This window comes from Plutella xylostella, chromosome 31, assembly GCF_932276165.1.
Source record: "Plutella xylostella chromosome 31, ilPluXylo3.1, whole genome shotgun sequence".
Taxonomy (NCBI): Eukaryota; Metazoa; Arthropoda; class Insecta; order Lepidoptera; family Plutellidae; genus Plutella; species Plutella xylostella.
The window spans coordinates 1,269,085-1,290,834 of record NC_064011.1 but is presented as its reverse complement, the minus strand read 5'-3'; the positions used below and the strand labels follow the sequence as shown (position 1 = coordinate 1,290,834).

Below are 21,750 nucleotides of genomic sequence, written 5' to 3'. Positions count from 1 at the left end.
GCTTCTTATGCAGCTGACCGTATATATTAAGTGACGTATCGTTCTATTGGCGGGACAATCAACTGTTGATGAACCGTTCTCTGTCAATTTAGTGCCTGAGATAAAAAATCTGACTTTGGCTTAAACGTTATAGCTGCTGTACCCAGAATTAGGACGCTCAGCTAACATTACGCAATGGGTTTTTATTTATTTTGGGCGCATTTCGCGGCCATTTCCTACGTGCGTTGTGGCTGTTTGAGTGCCGCTCAATATTGACCGAAGCATTACAATTGAGTTCCACTCAGTATTGACCGAAGCATTACTGTCTACTCTGTGCTATTGACTGTGAGCTGCACAGATTAAATACGAAGTCACAGATCAACAGAAAACATAGCAATACAATACTGGGCCTCAAGTCTGCTATTGGTTATAAAAAATATCAATGCAGATATCCTATAGAGACTCAATAGAGACTCCATTGTGATTGGCCCAAAAACGGTAGTCCCTACGACTCACGGCCAGTCTCGATAAAATATATAGTGCCACAATCTTATCTGTTCCGGTGGCGACGTCAGTGTGATCGAATCCAGTGATGCCATCGATTAAATTTTGCCTATTTCTGGTTTAAACGACAATGCATTTCTGCTATTACCTATTGTTATAATTAGGTACATTCATAAGTATATGTAGATAAATCAAAATATAGGGAGGGTCGATAGTAAATGAAAGAGGATATAATATATCAAACGACATTTGTTGTTTGGAAAATTTGTCCACGGCGAACAGAAATAAAATTAGTTCTGATATAGGAGATTAAATCTAGATTACAATGGTATAGGTAATATATATGGGTCACGGGAATAACGAGATACAACTTAAAAAAAACTATTAATTATTATTTTTGAACACTTTATTTAACATTTTTTAAAGTAAATAGAAACAAGAGCATACAATTAAAAGAAATTCAGACAGTGTGCAAAGATTAATTCATCATCATCGTCATCACGACCCATCACGTCCCCACTGCTGGGGCACGGGTCTCTTTCCAAAGGCTAATTGCCAAAAAGCAATTTCTTTCAGCCAACTCTTGATAGGTTGGGAAAACAATGACATGTCATAAATCATCATTATTTCGTCTAAAATCGCTGCAGGTGCGAGAAATTCTTCTTGGTATACTGCCTAAGATTTAAAGTATCATGTCATGTCCTCACACCTGTAATCAAAGAAAAATAAAGATTATATACTTTTCATCACGAGTATCACGACTCATCCCGTCCCCACTGCTGGGGCACGGGCCTCTCGGGAAAATATTTAATAAAATTACATGGAGTATATGGGTAAAATTATTCGTCATATTTGGCAACACTAACCTGTAGCCGCTGCAACTCGTTCTTCCAATTTTTCAAACGGAATTAAAGGCGCCTGAATATGTTATTCATCCTGCATAAAAGCCAATATATATAGTACTACTTTTCTTGCATCACATTACAGCGCTTTTGGCATTATTTCACCCAGAACATCACAAAACAAATTAAATAACGTAGCGTCAGCCTCTTCGCAGAAATTGACAACTCAAATAACGCACAGAGTATGAAATGACGTTTGACAATGACGTCTCGTTAGTAGGGATGGCGAAATAATATCGATGTATCGATATATCGATATATTTTAAAAAATATATCGATATTTTCCGACGATATATTGTAAACCGATATATCGATACATCGATATAAATAATCAAGTATCGAAAAAATATCAAAATCGATATTTTTTCATTAACAATACTCTTTTGTTGGCGTCACAACGCAATGCGGCGATACTAGCTCGCAACCGTGTACCGAGCGAGAGTGTAAATAAACGACATTGGCACAAAGTGACAGTTAAAAAATAGTGTTTTTTAATAATTCCATATTATTTGATTTCACAAGAATTTATTCCTATAAAGCTACCGATATATCGATATATCGATATTTTTTTTCGATATATCGATTTCAGTAACGATATAAAAGAAAATATCGATATATCGAAATATCGATATTTTTTTGCACTTTCGACATCCCTACTCGTTAGTTGCACATTTTGACCACCGGAACAGATAAGATTGTGGCACTATAAATGCTATTGACACAGAGTGATCGTGACGTCATCTTGGCATATTATCAGTGTTGCCGCTTTTGTTAGAATTGTAAAGCCAGCATGCACGGATCGTCCAACTTGGGCTTAATTTGAAGATTTTTCACACTATTTATTTAAAAGTATAACTGTTTTATCTGATTCGATGCTTTTTAAAATCAATAAAAGACGTGTTATGGCATTTAAATATATTTTTCATATATTAAACTGGCTGTATAATTAAGACCATAGGCAAAAAAAAACTCTATTGTCGTGTCGATTTGTTTGTTACACAGAGTAGGTAATATATATGGTTTTGTTTCTTATGTCAACTTTATTAACATTGTATCGTTTTGTTTTGTTTCGGTTTTCTCTGTTAGTTGTGGATAAAAAAACATACAGACGAATTCGTTCAATTCCCTGTTGAAAAGTGATCTCTTCGCGAAATTATCGCAAATATGGATTATTTATCGATGAATGTGCAGTTGTGCACGCTTTGAAAGCTGAATTAAGGAAAAGAGGCGCATAAATAAGCGGTCTCAAAGAGCACCTAATTCGGAGGTTAGTTTGTTTACTGTTTACAAACTTATTTTTTACCAAATGTATGCTTGTTTGCTTAGATAACAGTTATGTTTTTTCTTTTTACAGACACGAAGACTATGACCGTAACAGTAACTTGGTTGGAAACGTAGAGGACAGCATCATACAACAAAATGATTCAGTGTATACTGTTGAGTGGCCTTCAGAAACTTTGTATAGCAGTGTGAACACTAAAAATTAAACTCCAGATCTAGATATTGTCACCAATGAGTAACTACTTTGTAATTTATGCACAGTGTACGGTGGCCTGCGCCTAAAAGTATACAGGCGGAGTTTTTAAAATAGCGATCCCTGATGATGAAGGGACCAGCTACATCTGTTATAAATCCGGGGACGTGTTGTGTGTGATGTGTGTAGCAGTGGTGTTTATGTGGATGTGCTTGAGCAGCATGTGAGCTTGAGATCGCTATTTTAAAATCTCCGCCTGTATACTTTTAGGCGCAGGCCACCGTACATACCATCGCTCTTACGGTGAATGAAAACATCGTGATAAAACCTGCATATCTAGATTTTCGAACCCACAAACCTGCAGAGGACCAGCGTGGTAGGAAATGGTCCAAGCTTAGGAGTGGAGTTTAGACCTTAAGGCGATATGCACAAAGGCTCCATTCGAGTGAGCTAGGTGCAGGTACTGACACCCTCACAAATAATAGAATACTTAGTATACTATACTACCATTATTTAGTTTCAACTAACAACTCAACCAGCATTCATTGTGTGGATTACTAATGTGTTATATTTTTTGTATAGCAGTGTGTTTAAACGGAAAGGATAAATAAAAGTTAAATCAGTGTGTAACTCTTTTATTTTTATTGTATTTATTAAATGCCTAATCCATATTTACATTATGTTCTTTCTGAAATTGGTTATAATGATTTTCACAAACACGAGATTGTCGGATAATAATTATTTCACAAGCCACTGTTTTAGAACAGTTTTATTACTTGGTAACATATGTCCTCCTTTTCTTTCCGAACATAACGGATCTGCACAACAATGCGGGATAGTAACTCGATATGATGATAGTTATTTTATAATTAATAAGCTTATAAGATTCAAGATTTTAAAACTTTATTGAGAACCTGCTCCTTTTTTCGGAGTATGTTAAAAATATGGCTAAGAGAATAATGCAATGAGTATCTGAAACGTATAATAAGTATACCTAAGTATTAGATAGTCTTCTACCATCCAGTTCAGAACAATTTTTTGCCAAATTATAGACGGCTCCAAACCTTCATAGATATACCATCTTTCCTGCGTTCTTTGGCTATCAGGGGAGTTAAATCCGCGGCAATCTCCTTCACCACATGCTTACTGAGGCGAAATGTCCTCACAAACTCCGAGTCCGGCAAACTCACGAGAGGATCGACATTCCGGCTCATGAAGGCGCGATTTCGACGCCGCTCCTTCAACTCCCGCCGACCTCTGTCCACTCTGTCTGCTAATATTAGCATTTCCCACCGCAAATTTAAATTATAATTCCGATCCATTATGACAACATCTGAATAATACGTGTATATTAGGTGTATCTGCTCAATGGCCTCAGAATGGTAATTTTTGACAGATAAACCGTAATGAAGCAACTGACGGAAACGTCAATAAATAGTGGACTACGCAAATTGTCACCCGAGAGACGATATCGGTGTGGCACTTGTCAGTGGACTAGCGTGTTGTTCAATGTATTATGAGTGGCTTCCATCCAACTTCCATCGAGCTGACACTATGGTCTTAAAAAATACAAGACTGCCAAATGTGTAATTTTGCGCTGTCGACATACAATCGACATACTCTAATGCATTTAGTAGACTTGGGGCCCTGTTTATTTGCACCAAAAACATAGAAATACAAAAAAGTATAAGTACTTAAAAAGAAAAACAGTACAGGTGGTCTTATTGCTTATAGCAATGTCTACCAGACAAAATTAATTTAATAAAACCCTCTGGTTTATTTAAAAAAATGGCATTTTATAGAAACTAACACCTCTATTGCTTCCCTTCCCAGCTACGTAACCTTTAGGGAAACCCTACTGTAGGTATAATATTATCTCTTTCTGGAGAATAACAATAGTTAAATGGAATAAAATAACCAACTTACTAGGAACCTATATATTTTTCCAACTTTTCTCTAGTTCTGCGTTTTGCATTGTGAGAAATCACAATTTATTCGATGCGGTACGAAATATTGAATTTCAATCTACTACTTGTATTTCAGCAAACAAACAAATTATACCTGCCTATCTTTCTGAGTAACAGCAATATAAAGCTAACAAACTTCTATCCTGAATAAACATAAAATTTAACATTATTTACACAAAACATCATTTGTTTTGGTGAATCTCAAATCCCAGTGTGCACAAAATTGTGTCGTAAAAATGCTAATTAGGTCCGGATGGCGAAAACAAACCGATTTTTTCTTTTTAAGAAGTAAATGTTAATAATGAGGTCACGCACCAGAAGAGTTATATATTAATTTCGTGAAAATCCTCTTTTCTAGATAACTGGGACTGTCGTGATGACAGTGCTGGCCTTTAGGCTAAGAAAGTCTATTCTTTAATCTCAGATACTATAAATTGATAAAGTACAAGTCTTAGCTCAATTAGGAATATTGGGAGGAAATTCTACGAACCTACTAAACGAAAGTGAAATAAATTTAACAGATTCCTAGATACTCCGAGATATTATAAATATACTTTAATTTTATTGTACTTACATAAAACTGGACACTGTAACATACACTTGTTGGTATCTATACTAACAATTAGGTACAAAATTGGTTTCATATTTCACTTTATAATTAATAACAACCTCTATAATATCAAAATTGAACTATTAATTACCTGTGTATAAATATTATATACTTAATATACTAATTACCCAGTGTACATTAATAACACTGCCATCATACAGTGGCTTGTCAAAGTAAGTACAGTAAATACATAATTATAAAGAGCGGTGGTAGCTCAGTCGGGTGAGCGCCCGCTTCTCAATCAAGAGATGCGGGTTCGAATCCCGGCGCTGACATGTACCAATGAGTTCTTTTAACTTAAGTACAATGTATACCATCGCTCTTACGGTGAAGGAAAACATCGTGAGGAAACCTGCATATCTAGATCTAGCACATCTAGATATGTGAACCCATCAACCCGCAGTGGACCAGCGTGGTGGGAAATGGTCCAAGCTTAGGAAGGCAGTCTAGACCTTGGGAATATGCACAAAGGTTCCACTCGAGAGAGCCAGGTGCAGGTACTTACACCCCCACAGAGAATAGAATAGAATAGAATAGCCATTCTGAGCAACTTTTCTTTTCTACGCGCTATGATAGCACAAAAGTTCCATGCGTTTGGAGCAACAAAATGTTAATAAGAAAATGTTAAGGTGCCATATTTATTTTTACAGACCAGTGTAGTAAGCAAGTAATTGACTTCATTAGTCCCTATGGAGCCAAGGCTCATGGCAACACGTTATAATTATGTTTTAGTCCCATGTTAATAATGTTGTCTTATCTTCATAATTATAGTGCAAAAATGGCGGTTAACTACAAAGCTAGAGCTAAATAGGTAATTTAAAAAATCGTAGATTCTTTTAAAATAGCAGTTTCCTCTTATTATTTGTATATTGTATACTTAGGTAATACGTAAGTACAGCTTGTAATACGCAGCATCGCTATAGAAATCTTTTATCAATAAGCGATCAGAGGAAAAAGATGAGATAAATCACTTATAAAATGCCTCCTGGGCAGAAAACTCAAGCGTCACAGAAAAAAATGCAATGTAAAAAGGCATTTCCATCCGGTTCTGATTTTCATTACGCAATTTTACACCTTAATTCATTGGAGATAAGAGATAGAAGGCTGTGGTAGTATCTGATTGACTGTAAAACTTGCTAGCGTCGAAACAGCTTCCTCGATCTGGATTTTTCATGCCTGAAATTTTACAGCAGTTTTTATTTGAGCGATCCCCAAAAAGACGAAGTTCTCAATTTCACGTTTCTGGCATCGCTTTGATAGAAGTGAATACAGGGTGTTGCAAAAAGGGTATAATAAGCCGAAACCAGCATGTGCAGCATGTTATATCTGAAACTGAAGTCAGAATTTCAAAATTTAAAATATTTACTGTGCTACCACAAAAAACTTTAAATACTGTTTACTAGTGTTTAAAACAAAATTTGACAGATTTTGTAGGCGTTTGACAGCGGTAAACATCCGTTAGATACTGTCTTAAGTTTTTGTGGTAAAGCCCTTATTCTTTATAGTAAAAAGTCACGTGACCAACTAAGTTTCTATGGAAAATGATATTTTTTTTTCGCGAATTTTGAAATTCTGATTTCAGTTTCGGGTTTAGATATATAACATGCTGCACATGCTGGTTTCGGCGTGATATGCCCTTTTTGCAACATCCTGTATATGCCCGATAAATACTTCTACAACATTTATGCTGTTTGGAAAAATGGGAATGCTTTCTAGTACAGAGTCGAAGCACGATGGATGCACATGCTTGCATCGAGTCATGAAACAAGAAAAAAGCAGCCATCCGTAATATTTTTGAACGAATGACAACAAAAGATTCTGACGGCGTCGTGCCGTGAATAGACCAATAGCGGCCGAGCAGCATAGCGTGCACCAATGGCTTCGCGCGGTTTCGACACATTCCGTCCGCTCCTCACCCCGCACCCCTAAAGATACCTAAAGAGCCATACACTTAGTATATACCAGTATATACTAATTCTATGTAAAGAGCCATGTCTCCCATAGATTTAAGTCTGTTTTTTAATCTCAAATCCTAAATAGGCAGATTTTGAACGGTCCATGAACAGTCGATTGTCCTGCCAATAGAAAGATACGTCACTTAATCGCCAAACAATCGACTGTTGATGAACCGTTCAGAATCTGTCAATTAAGTATCTAAAATAAAAAAACAGAGTTTAAAAATGTCTTTTGCCCACAGATTAGGTAATTCACATACTTCCTAACCTAATTTCTACTCTCTTTTCCCCACAGATACATCGCACCATTCCTGCTTGCAACAACGACCGTAGCCAACACGCTAATAGTGGTGGTTTTATCGCGTCGACACATGCGGACTCCCACGAACATAGTCCTAATGGCCATGGCTCTGTGTGACATGCTGACCATGCTGTTCCCCGCGCCGTGGCTGTTCTACATGTACACGTTCGGAAATCATTACAAGCCGCTCACTCCGCCGCCGGCTTGCACTGCGTGGAATTATATGAATGAGGTGAGTTTCTGAACTGTTCAGGGGGTGAATATATGACGAAAAACGTAGAGTCGTGTTGGCGTAATGGCAGGGTCTCGAATCACAGTCGTGATTCCGTGGCGTGTTTTGAAACCATACAAGGCCAGAACGCACCCATAGTGTACTAGCACTGTATAGTTTCAAGTAAAAAATAATAATGTTTGACTTGAAAATATACACGATTTGTGCGTACTAATCACGTATACTTTCAAGTTGGGATTTAATGAATCGTTCTTGAAAATATACATTGCTATTACGCACATTGCTTGATTGGCGTACTTGTCGCATATAATTTATACCTACATATGCTGATTCTGATTTACTTTACTATTTCGGTAAGTGTACATGACTACAATTTACTTGTTCTGCCTGTCATACCTATAGAATGTTAATAAATAAAGATGAATAAGCTCTAATTTGATTGATAAATTGATATTTATAGCAATCATACTTGCAAGTAAGAATCTTTTTTTTTTTAACACTTTATTGTACACAGAAATATAAATACAGAACAATTGAAAAACACAGTAAAAGCCACTCAAGTGGCTCCCTATTCGCCTTCGCCGGAATACCCATATTCTCTCTCTGCTTTATTCGATACTGTTTAACCCATCTTCACCTGCATATCTTAAGGAACGTTTTGAGTTTCGTTTCACGACTCACAATAGAAATCTGCGTTCCAATGAAAACCTGCGAATAAATATTCCGTCCCATACAACCAGTTTTTACTCAAACTCTTTTACTGTCCAAGCCATCCATCTTTGGAACGCTCTCCCCTTGAACATAAGGCAAGCCCCATCACCTGCATCTTTCAAACGCATGGTAAAAAACCATTATCTTCAAGAATAAATATATTATTTTATTAATCTATGTTAAATTCTATTTATCTAATATATATTTTTTTTGTTGTATTAAGCGTACTTTGAGCTGATATACCTAGGTATATTGTATATTTATCCATACTATATATGTATATAATATATATATATATATATTATATATTTATTTATTTATGTATTTATTGTATGTATTTATATGAGTATTTAATTAATAATAGTTAGTAAGTATCAATGTTATTTGGATATGTATTTTTCTTTTTAAAATATTATTTGTAAATACACCTTGTAAATGCCTTTTTCTATGTTTAGTTCTTTTCTTACAACGGTTGTCTGGAAGAGATCGCTTTTAGCGATAAGACCGCCATTTGTGCATCTCTGTTATTTAAGTTAGATCTAAGTTTTTTTTTTTTATGGTGTGCAAATAAAGATTATTGTATTGTATTTTTTTTTTTTTAATAAATTATTATCACTCCACAGACTTTATGTCCGTGCCTTTTGAAGAGTGGTAATTTTTATGAGATAGTTTTTAATTCTTTTATCTACTTTCTACTCGGTAAGGAAGTTTCATTTATATATATTCTATCTTTTATATATATATTGTTCTTATTTTCTTTTTTCTCTTTTTTTTTTTTCACTGCTGGGGGAAAATCCACATGGACACCTGGGAAGAGGACCCAGGTAGTGTCGGGCGTTAACCGACTAAAAACCCCCAGCCGTGTATCTCATTATACAAGAAAACTTTTTTTTTTTTTTCCTTTTTTTTTTAATTAATGGTTTTCAGAGTCACACTTACATTAGTAATGGCAACAGACTTAACAAGGACAGGGCCAATGCCAGCTGTCTTCGGAGAACTTGGCACCTGGACACCTGGCAATGGCTCGGCCCCTCAGTCGTTATAGGTCATGTTTTGCCTGATGTTAGTGTGTGACTCTGTTCTTAAAGATAACTTATTTTAATTGTTAGTTATGATATAATAATCAATAGGTTAGTTAAACAAATTATTTTCCCAATTTGGCCTATATTTTGCGCTCTTAAGGGGATCCCTAAAGCTAAAATGCTAAAGTCGGCTTGATATACTTGATTAGATTGGAAAAACGGTAGCTTCTATCACATTGATAAAAATATATATTGTAGCAGAGGGTATACTGAACATGTTAGTTGCTTAGAAATTGGTGCAGGATTATAATAAGTATGTTAAAAAAAATTGCAAACACACCATGTCTTTTGCCATTTTTTGACTTATTATGAAAAAACCCTCGAAATCAGAGGGCCCATTTTCATGGAATCTTATATGTATGTGTAGGTAATTAAATTCTTAACAAAGTTTTCAAATTTAATGGACCAGAAGTCAACTTTTTTTGCAAAAAACTAATAAATTCCGGTTTAAAAATGATGACACCGTGACAGATTTCAGATTTCTTCAGTCGTCGCCCTGGTGGCGGCCTGTTAGGAGCGATACCCACGCCATTTTATTTTTTATCAAATATTTCACAAAAACTGATTAAATCAACAAATTATGACTACAAGTATTATAATACATATGCATTTGCTATGGAAAGTTAATTTTCTAATCATTTTAGATGCAGAAAAGCCGAAAATTCTTAGAAAACATTTCGCCTTTTCGATTTGTTTACATTTTTTACTATAGAGTTACAGATGCATAGATAAAGGTAAACATTGCACATAATGACACTTATTAGATTCTCCGAATAAGAACTAGGTATACGGTCAATGCAGTATGCCAAAGCGCGAGCCTGTTTATATTCTGATGGGTAATTTATTTTATTTTAACGGTTGTGTATGGTAGGTAAGCTACACAATATACAGGGTGTTGAAAAGTAAGTTCATAATTTGTTTTATTTGAAACCAAAAACTGTAGTTAATTAAAAATATATATATTTTAAGATGTGGTAGTCTGTACACTACAGGTTGTTAAAAATAAGTAAGTATTTTTAAAAATTGAAGATCTAAAATTTACATAATTTTTTAAATCTATTTAACAAGCTTTGCAAAAAAGCGGTTAAGTGCGACTGTATCTCGCCATGAAAAAAATGAAATGTTTACTGTAGCTATGAATTTTATGCGTTACAAGTGGAATAAAATACCGCATAATATTATGTACAACTATGTAAGAGCCTAGTTTTTAAAAAAAAACTCATAAGAAAATATTAAATACACAGGTTTTTTAACCCCTGAAGGAAATAGAGGGGTGTTATAAGTTTAAAGTAAGGGCTGAATTTTTTTTTAAATTAGGGTGATAGGTAATGTATATTTTTAATGATTTTTTCAAATAGATAAATGTTATACCATTTTTAAATTGCCATAAAATTACCTATAGTTATAGTTATAGAAAAGGGCAGGGCTACCAGTGCCCATTCGCCACTGCAACCTAAAAGATCTATAAATTATGACTACCCATGCCGAGTCTCACTCTACAGGCCCAGGTCTTTTAAAAACCTGATATTACCTATACAGGATGTTGCAAAAAGGGTATACTGTGCCGAAAGGGTTTGACTCAGGGGTTATTCTGAACAACTTTTGTTCTCCAAGTTTTGGAAATTCTCGAAAAATAAATTCGGTCTCTATAGTAAAAAGTCACGTGATCGAATAAGTTTCTATGTAAAAGGTTTTGCTACGTGAATTTTCAAAATTGTAGAAGAAAAGTGGATCAGAATGGCACCTAAATCCACTTTTGGCTAAGCTTTATACCCTTTTTTCAATACCTTGTATAAAATATCGTCAGCGTCACCTTAGATCGTAATCATCGTAACTCCTCGTGACCAAATTTTAGAGGAGACAAAAATACTGTTTTATTGTAGTTCTAGTTGGCATACTACCCACCTAAAGTTTTTTTTAACTAGCCTAAAAATGATTTGTTTAGACAGTCTATCTTCCTGTTCAACCGCAGCCTGAGTGCCAGTGACTCAATGACTGAAAGGAGGCCATTAGTGCTCCTAAATAAATAAAGCAGGCCTGTAGATTATCTTTCAGTGTACCGACACATCTGATTGCTGTAAGAGCCTGATAAGCTCTTCGAACGAGTCATACCTCTGTGGTGGTACGGTTTCGACCTTTCGGACAGTCAGTTTGGCATCCGAAATGCGGATTCGAATAGTGGGTACAATACTTTGCGTTCGTTCACTGTCGGAGCAGGATAAGAACCACGGGCGAGTTGTTGCGCTGGCTGTTTGCTTAAAAATAGTAACCGCGTTCAACTCTATCCCCTAGAGGGCGAACCTTTAGGGCGGCTCTTGTATACCATCTTGTCTTCTCTATCTCGTCATCTGCAGAAAATTGACAGAGGTCATACGTGTCTAACAAGTACATTAAGGATGCGAAAAGAGAGGGTTTGTTTTCACTGAAGAAGTTCAGTTGCGGAGTTCCACAGCGGTAGGTCTTGGACCCCTCTGCTGTGGAACTTGGCATACAACGCGGTCCTGCAAATCAAGCTCGCAAACGGCGTTAGCACAGTGCATTTTTCTAATGTCACACAGGTCGTGAGGTAGGCTGAGAGCCTCCTTCGGGGATGACATCCCAATGATTCATTACGAAAAAATTGCTGCAGCTGTGCTCGCCATGCAGTGCATGGGCTACTTCCGAATCTGGGGGGCTGTTGCAAAGGAGTCCGTTGCCTCTATACGGTACGGGTTCCGTGCGATCTATGATCCTTCCGGGAGCACCTGTCTTGTCAAGTCGAAGAGAATGGCTCGTATTCGACGCAACCTGCAGTACTGGTGGGATTGGTTGGAGGACAGGACAGCAGGAAGCTGCAGCAGCCGTCATGCTGTGATTCGACGCATAGATGCAAAAAAAAGTTGAAAGTAACTTCATGTTAATAAAATATTAGATCTTAATTTAACAACATAACATTGCAAAAAAAAATTAACATTGTTGAGTAAGTTATTGTAATTTACTAAAGTAGTAATAAAAACAAAGGCTTATTGCATAGTTTTCGTTCACGTTCGCCTACATCGCACGTTGTATATGAGAATAAAGGGTATAATTACTAAGTTTTCTTGTTTAAAAATCACGGTTTGGGGTTTAGAGGAAAACAAATGGTAAAATGCGGAATACAGTTTTTTTTTTCGAATAAAGAGAAAAACATGTGAATTCAAAAAACGTTTCTATTGACACCAAAGAGTACTTTTCGCCGAGAAAAGTGGAGTTACAATGTTTGCGATCTAAAGTGATGATAGAACGAGAACTTATTTTTTCAGTTCACCTGCTGTTGAGTGAAATCGTAATTAGGTAAATGACTCCTTGACATGAAATTAACTTTTTTTTTATAATCGTTATAACAAAACCGTTTTTTTTAATACAGCAATATTTGTAGGTGTACTTACAGTGAGCAAAAGAGCGCAGCAAGGTGTAAATTTTTTGGTTTTTAAGAAACAAAAATATTATTTCTATCATATCCCAAATACACATAAGTACTTAAAAAAAAAATACACACTCTCGCCTTGTACTAATGTACTCCCTTGCGGGGGTACTTACATGTTATTATTTTTCTGGTGACCTCCCCATATCCCTTTGCCAGCTACGTAACCTTTTGTGACACCCTGTATATGCAGAGTTCTGCAAACTACTGTTCTGCTTTTGAAACACCAAAAAAAAAACAGGTCGTCTAACTAAAAGGTCACGTGACCAAAAAAAAATTATATGAAGAAGCGATTTTTTCATGAATATAAAAAATTACGTAGGATAAAAGTTTTTCAGAGTGACGCCTGAGTAACGCCCTTTCGGCTAACTATACTTTTTTTATTACACGGGGGCAGAGTTTAATACAACACCCTGAACTATTAAACTCTGATAATATTTTCGCGATTTTTTACATTCTGATTTTATTTCCTGGCTTAGAAATAACATCAATAACATGCTGCACACGTAGGTTTCGGCATAGTATTAAACCCTTTTTGCAACAACCTGTATAAATATCGGCACGGGTACGACTTTATATATAATTAATTATTAAATATTAAAAATACTTTCAAATAAAAATAAATATTTTCGTATCACAAAACAATATTACTTACTTAGTATATTTTTAACAAAGTGGCATGTCTTCACTTTTATGTTTTCGAGTACTATGTTAAAATTTCATGTCATTGTCCGTAGAACGCCCCGCATACCTCAACCCCCCCTCACTAGATTTGACAGATTCTGATTTTCTTCCAGCTTTAGTGACAGCCTTAAGGGCCCGTACAGGGTGACGTGCCGCGCCAATTTTGGGTTTTCAATGCTCTTCACACAGCACACGCAGTGACACGCACACATGTAAGTTTGCACAGTGGGTCGATAAACTTTTACTCGCCAACTTTATTGACAATTATGTTCAAGTACATTTTGGGTGATTTTAGGGTAAGTAAGTATAATTCTTACTTACACTGGTAGGCACCAGGAAAGAGTAGAAATTAATAGGGGTGCCACTTTACTCTATACTCGGAACCCGATTAGCTTTCTCAAACAAATGTGGTATTTACTTGTAGAAAGGTAACTAAAAGTATTAAAGTGTAGATAATAAGTTTCGGGCATCCTCCAGCCAACTGAACCCCGTCGACAAAGCAAAGTAAATACATAGTGTCGCAAAAGGGCTATACTAAGCCAAAAGGGGATGACTCAAGGGGTCATTCTGAACAACTTTTGTTCTACGAGATTTGCAAATTCGCGAAAAAAAATATTCGTTTTCCATGGTAAAAAGTCACATGTCCAACAAAGTTTCTATGAAAAAGGTTTTTTTTTGTTAATTTCCAAAACTCGTAGAGCAAAAGTTCAGAATGACCCCCTGTCTTACTCCTTTTTACCCTACTGCCGAAGGAGGAGGGTAATGTTTTTTGATTGTATGTATGTACATATATATGTATGTTTGTCTGTTTCTTTGTTCCCTCCTGTAGCCTAAACGGCTTGATAGATTTTGATGTATGAGGTATTGTTAGAAGCGTATTGATGGCGCGATGGCTATAGGCTATGTGACGTTCCATTAAAATGTACATAGCGCCCTCTTGAGGACATAACGTGATGATCGAAAAAATAATAATTCAACTTTGCCGTGTAAGGTATCAAATGAAAGGACTTGATTTTCACATTACAAAAATATGCATATTGAAGGTATTTAAATAACAACACCAAAATTATTGAAATAAAAAATGATCATAAACTACCTACCGACGTAAAATTTCATAAAATAAAAACAACTAAAAAGTTACAAATAAAAAAATACAATTATAAAAAACTAAAAACCTGACTGTACGCTAAAAACATGAAAACGAGTCCCAATGTTAATGGAAAGTATCGCAGGCGGGGACTAACTTGACCGCCACTCAAGGCCGTTTTCTAAGTAACATTCAGCTAAATGGTGAACCCTCTGCTGGTATAATTTGTTTATATACCGCTTTTTCAATACCTGTAAGTACGGTGGCCTGCGCCTAAAAGTATACAGGCGGAGATTTTAAAATAGCGATCTCAAGCTCACATGCTGCTCAAGCACATCCACATAAACACCACTGCTACACACATCACTCACAACACGTCCCCGGATTTATAACAGATGTAGCAGGTCCCTTCATCATCAGGGATCGCTATTTTAAAAACTCCGCCTGTATACTTTTAGGCGCAGGCTACCGTACATTTTTTGGCAGCATAATATTTTTACTTAATTTTAGGGTTTCGAACGTCAAAAGAAAAAAAGCAACCGTTATAGGATCTCTTTGTTGTCCGTCTGTCTGACTGACTGTCTGTCACCGCCCTTTTTCTCAGAAACGGGTAAAGATATCAAGCTTATATTTCGCATAGATGGGGAGTACCCCAAAAAAAATATTATGGTACTCCCTGTCCCACACAAGTAAATTGGGCTTATATTTTTTCCAGTTATTTTGATGTGTATCCTTTTTTTTTCTTTGTTGTTTTGTATAAGTATGTGTTTCTTTTCTTTAAATCTGTATTTTTTTTGTTGTTGCTGTCTATGTGTCGAAAAAATGTATCTTTATCTTCAAATCACGCCATCTATCGTTTGTTTTTTTTGTGGCTACTGTCTATAGAAGAAATTCCGTCATTGACAATTTTACGTTACGAATTTATTTTTATTTATTTTATTTTTATTTTTACATTTTCGTGGAGAATCAACAGCATTTTGTTAATAAATAATTATTACTTATGAACACATAACAACTTGATGCCATTAACAGAATGAACTTAGTAAACCCAGTAAACCTAACACATCCAGAGGAAAAACAAAATCTCTTTCTCTCTCTCTGAAAAACATACTTAATAGCCCAAACTCGATTTTAGCTATTAACATCTTTGAAATAAAATTGAGCCACCACCGTGCTACTGCCCTCATCAGATCCTCACGAGACCATACCTCAACCAGCACCAAGAGACTGTATTTTTGATCCCTAACCTAATGTTCGTGCGTATTGTCATCACTTAGATCCATTCGCTATATTCCTGCTCCTCATCAGACCTTTACGAGACTGTAATATCACGAGAATATTGCACACTATCTAATTTAATTTAATGTATTGAATATACTGGAAGAATTATGCTTCCTCAATTTCAAATCAAATTATGTTGGTGTCATAAAAGTTGAAAAAGTGCAATGACAACCAATGTGCAGTGATTTTGTATCTGTACACGATAAGATCGCGAGCTGTCAGTGCTGCCTAAACCAACGTGACCCTTCTTTGGAGGCCAGCGGCCAACTGAGTCAAACGTCGCTTGTGTTTATGATTTTATAACACAGAAAGCCGCCATAGATATTTGTATGAAGATTTGAGGGAAAAAAATTGCTCAAGTTTGGGATTAATTTACACAAAATAAGTGTGTGTTTATTAAAAAACAAGGTATTTAGCGCCTAGTCCAAGCCTTTAACTTTATAATATGATAAAAATCATATGAAAATTCTTTATAATTACGACACAGTTGTTACAATACGGGAGTGTGATTGACTGGTTTTTCTTGATATTCTGAAATTAATTTACAGTTATCCATAATCATTTACTTAAATTCGAATGATTCAGCACCTAGCTAGACTCTTCAACTACCTGTGTGATTTTTTTCAAGGCTGTAGAGCATCATTTACTACATAATTCTATGACAATGCCAACCCTCGATTCCCTATTGCAGACCCTTAAGCAAAATTATATTTTATGTTTTATTCCGCCCCGTTTTGCCTTCTTAACATTTCCCCAGAAAGTGCAATGACCTCTTCGTCTCGATTCTTAACTGCCATTTTTAGATTGTACTCGAGGATGCGTTTCTTTGGCGCTGTTATTGCCGTTTTAGCGAGGTTGCCGATAGCGTCCTCGGTGTCATCCGCATAGTAGGTGCAGGCGGTGGTGTGCCTCGACAGCGCCACTACTGCGTGAGGTATGCTATCGTGCAACTTTATTTTATCTTTTGTTCTTATGATAATAACGGATTCGTACGTCAATCCCTGTGCTTCGTGTATGGTTAAGACGCGTGACCATACCCTTGGCTGGTCAAGGTCTCTTTTTCTTCCTGTGTATGCACCAGGAACAGAGTGTTGGTTTGGGATTTGGGAATTACTGCGTCAGTTAACCTTTTCAGCTGCAGGGATTGGATGCGCGCTGTTGCTGCGTATATGCCTGAGTATACTTCCTTTAGGGCGTATGCAACGTCCATGGGGTTTCTGTATGAGCACAACAGCTCCTGGGTGATGTTTGCTACCAGTGTTGGGCGATTGTACCTAAGCTCGAATAGGTTCTCTCTGTCGATATATGGTAGCTGATTGATGTCTCCGATCAGAGCAATATCACAGGCACGAGACAGGTGGGCGGCCATTACGATTGCCCCGAAATGGTTCATCAGGGCTTCGTCAATTATCAGGCGTTGGCAACCGACATGTTCTCTAAAGCCGTTTACCAGGACTGATGCCATCGTACGCACCCTAGTTTTGACCATGTCACCAATACGATGCGCTAGCCTGTTTCTTATGTCGATGGCCGCCTCAGTTGTTGTTGTGATAATGGTGTCTTTGCTCACATCGAAGTTATTTATCACCCAGGTTGTCTTCCCACATCCAGGTACCCCGTTCACCCAAGTGATAGTGGGCATCGTCCAGTGATTCCAGTTGGCGTTGATGGTTTCCACTTTTGCTAGGATTTTATCCTCTAGCATAATCCTGGTGCACTGGGCGACGACCACTATTTGGTTGTTGTGTGGCACAGTAAATTTTGAGGAGTTGCATTCCCAGGGTACAAATCCGCTTTCCTCGCTGTAAGCCGCCATATACGCTCCAGTCATTTTGCCTCTGAGGACTTGGCAACTACTGTTATCGTATATGCAGGCTTCGGCCTCCTCGAGTAGAATTTTTAGCCGGCCTTCGTTTTCTTGCCTGTAGGTCTGCATGATGGTTTTGCACGACAAGAGGTTTACCTGCTTTGTGGCGGTTGTTATTGCCACAAATTCTATGACGGCATTCTCCAAATGCTCTTTAGGGGAGGTTGCTGTTTTTAGCTTCGGTGGGACCACCTGACCCATGTCGGCTCTTGTTATGGTTCTTTGGGCCGTTCTTTTTCGGATGGGGCCTTTGGGGATTTGGCGCCACTCAGGTGTCCTCTGTGGTTTCCCCATAAGGCTTTGGGCAGCTGATTTGAATGCCTGAAGGAACCCTTGTGCGCGCCCCTGCGAGATTCTGCTCTACATCCTCATATTTATTTCCTGCTGTTCAGCAGCAGCGACGGACTCGGAAGCCATCCTCTCCTGTAGGCGTTCTGATCCGGTGACCGCTTCAGTTTGTTGGTGGTTGTTGTTCCTCACGGGTATGTGTCCACTGAGAAAGCTTAGGTCTTCACCTCTGTCCTCATACACAACTATTTCGTGTTGTTTTGAGGCTTTTAGGCAGCCCAGCTGGTCAACAATTTCACCTTTCTTATGCTCGATCACCATTGCGTCTACGCTTATTATCTTGGGGACGTTACTATCTTGTGCTCTCTCTCCAAGCGTAGTGAGCCATGAGCATGCCTGGACAAACGGGGTGTCATCGGCCCATTCCAATAGTGCGATGGTCTTGTTACGGCATCGTACTAATCTGCAGGACTGATCTCCCACTAGTGTTACCGGCAGTGCGTCATAGGCTTTACGTTTCATGGTAGCTTTGGATGTGCTTCCATTTAGGAGAGAGGCTAGGCCGGGTGATATGGCTACACGCTTTCGCGCCCCCGAGACGCAGAAGCTGATGCCGAGTCTTTCGCTGCTACTGTCCATGAACAGAGCCACACTTCGGCGTCCGGCTTCTCCTTTTTCGCCACAAGACAACAGTTAGTTTGTCGCTGTTGCTTTTGGAGTCACTTGTTGTGGTGCTGAGATGGTCGGGTTTGATGATTGGAATACTGATGTTGATTGGGCTTCAGGGCGAGAAATTGTGCTGTTTCTCCTTGCTGCTACTCGGAAGATTCGATCTGCGTATGATAGGAAATGAGGTCTGTGATTGGTGTCTGCCAGAATATCTTTTAATTCCGACTCCACCAAGTTCCTGTTTATCAATGTCTCCAGATCATGTCTTGCAGCAAGAAAACGGGGGCAGTCCAGAATGATGTGCCATACCGATTCACTGATGTTGGGGTCGCAATCACATCCAGGGCTTCCTTTAAGTTTGAATCTGTACAAATATTCTCCTATCCCCCCGTGTCCGGTCAGCATTTGTACGTGAGCGGGGGTCAATTTAGAAGTTCGCGTAATTCGGTATGCTTGGTTGACATCCGGTAGAAATTTACGCGTGACTGCTCCTGTACTCGAGGTCGCGTATCGATCTTGCCATTTTCGGACCGATTCCTCTCTGATCTTTTTTCTGACATAGGACAGGGGAACTTTGTCATAGTCGTGGAAGGTGCTGTGTAGTGCTGCTGTTTTGGCGAGCTCATCGGCTCTTTCGTTCCCGGCAGTTCCTACGTGCGCCCTCAACCAGAACATTTGTATCTCTCCGCCATTGCTCACAGCCCTCGCAATGTTTTCCTTTATGCTTCTTGCCAGGGGGTGGCTGAGTTTCGGATTTTGGAGCAGATCGAGTGATGATCTCGAGTCGCTCAAGATGTTCACTTTTTTATCCGTGCTAGAGCTCACCAGTTTTGTTGCCCTGTGAAGTGCATAAAGTTCCGATTGGAAGACCGTGCACGATGGGTGGAGACCAAAAGTCTCGGACAGTTTTTCTTTGCCATCCTCCCACCAACTTAGGGCGGCGCCGACTTTTCCCTCTATCTTGCTTCCATCCGTGAAGATTTGGGAGCCGGTGTCCAGCAGGGTGGTGTTTTCAAGGATCTCGTACTTGGTAGAGGTAAGTGTGGACGGATGTGGTAAGTCCAAGTACCCTACATTCCGTTCGAGATCTTTGCCCGGTGGGAGGTAGTCAGCTGACAAGAGTTTTTTTGATTTGTACAGATTTGCTGCCTCCTGTATTCTGAGATCGAGAGGCAGCAAGCCCGACAGTGCCAGTGCAGATGTGAGCGACACTTTTCCGTAGGCTTTACATATTTTTTGTGCGAAACCTCTTTGTAGCGAGAAAAGCAGTTTTTTGTTACTTTCCAGTTCGACGGCTTGTGACCAGACGCTTGCGGCGTATGTCATGACGGGCTCCACTACTGCGATGTAGATTGTCCTCACAATTTCACCGTTTAGTCCCCAGGTTACCTTCGCTGCGCGCGCTAGCTGTTTGTGAATGTCTGCTGCCTTTTTACACTGAGCGGTTATGTGAGCTTTGAAAGTTAACCTGCGGTCTATGATGAGGCCCAACAGTTTTATTTCCTCTACGAGGTTTATCTTTGTACCAGCCATGAATAGTTGGGGCAAATCGTATTTCAACTTCTTCGTTAACAGCATCGCGTTGGTCTTATGTGGTGCAAAGTTGAGTTTGTTTCGAGTTCCCCATTCCACTATTTTATCGAGTACTTTGTTAGCCGACACCTCTAGGGTTTTTACTGCTAGACCTGTGAAGACAAGGGCCACGTCATCTGCGAATGCTTGACAATACACTCCTTCAGCCTCTAGTTTGTGCAACAGTGAGTCGAGGATGATGTTCCAGAAAGTTGGTCCTCCTATGGAGCCTTGGACACATCCCTTATATTGTGTATTGTATTGTATTGTAAAAGCATACAATGGCGGCGAAGAATACTAATATCTTATTATTTATATGAATTAAGTTCCAGTGACGATAGCTCCTGAACGGAAAAGACTAGCTTAAAGACGCCGTCGGCAATATTAAAGTATATTTAACAGCGCATCAAAATATTATTATAACCGACTAAAAACGTAAATTGTGATCAAATTCTAAATTAAATGTTTTAAAAAATAGGGGTCATTTGATTTTGACTTTTTGCTACTTGGACTTATTTATTGCTCGTGAGTGTAGTAGGTATTACTCTACAGACCTATTACAGACATATTTTTCATCAAGTTTTGAATTCACTGTAATTCTTTTATGAATTGTTCTACATCCTCTTCTGAGATCATTTTTACTATTTACAACAATTCTACAGGTTAGTTTAAATCAATTTACTTTTTAACTGTACGATGTAAACAAAAACACGTTACGAAAAGGAAGGCATTTTCGGAATGATGATGCAATGTTTAGAAAGCAATAGACTTATTACTATTTCGCATGAAAGAAAGAGAGCAACGATTCAAAAGGGCTACCTGGTAACTAATCACGTATAGTTTCAAGTGCTCGCATGGCCGCTTGGCACTTGAAAATTTACACGATTAGTACGCAGTGGTAACTGCTGCAGTATATTTTCAAGGCATAATTTTGGGCCAACTTACTTGAAAATATACGCGATTAGTGCGTAATGGCCTTGTATACTTTCAAGTAAATCATGGCATCATTTCAATTTGAAAATATACGTGAGCAGTCCCAACCTCTGCGTTCTGGCCTTGTATAGTTTCAAAACACGCGATTCCGTGGGTTCGAATCCAGCCATGTACTAATGAATAAATCGCTCTTATGGTGAAGGTACTTAA

General features: G+C 38.1%; 1 protein-coding gene across 1 annotated transcript in view; it reads left to right on the top strand.

The window, feature by feature from the left end:
* The window catches only part of LOC105382966 (sex peptide receptor), a 271,017-nt gene that overhangs the window by 231,604 nt on the left and 17,663 nt on the right, over window positions 1-21,750 (top strand). Inside the window, exon 4 of the mRNA XM_038114644.2 lies at window positions 7,687-7,924. Coding sequence (XP_037970572.1) covers window positions 7,687-7,924 — 238 coding nt within the window. The remainder of the gene's footprint in view (window positions 1-7,686; window positions 7,925-21,750) is intronic.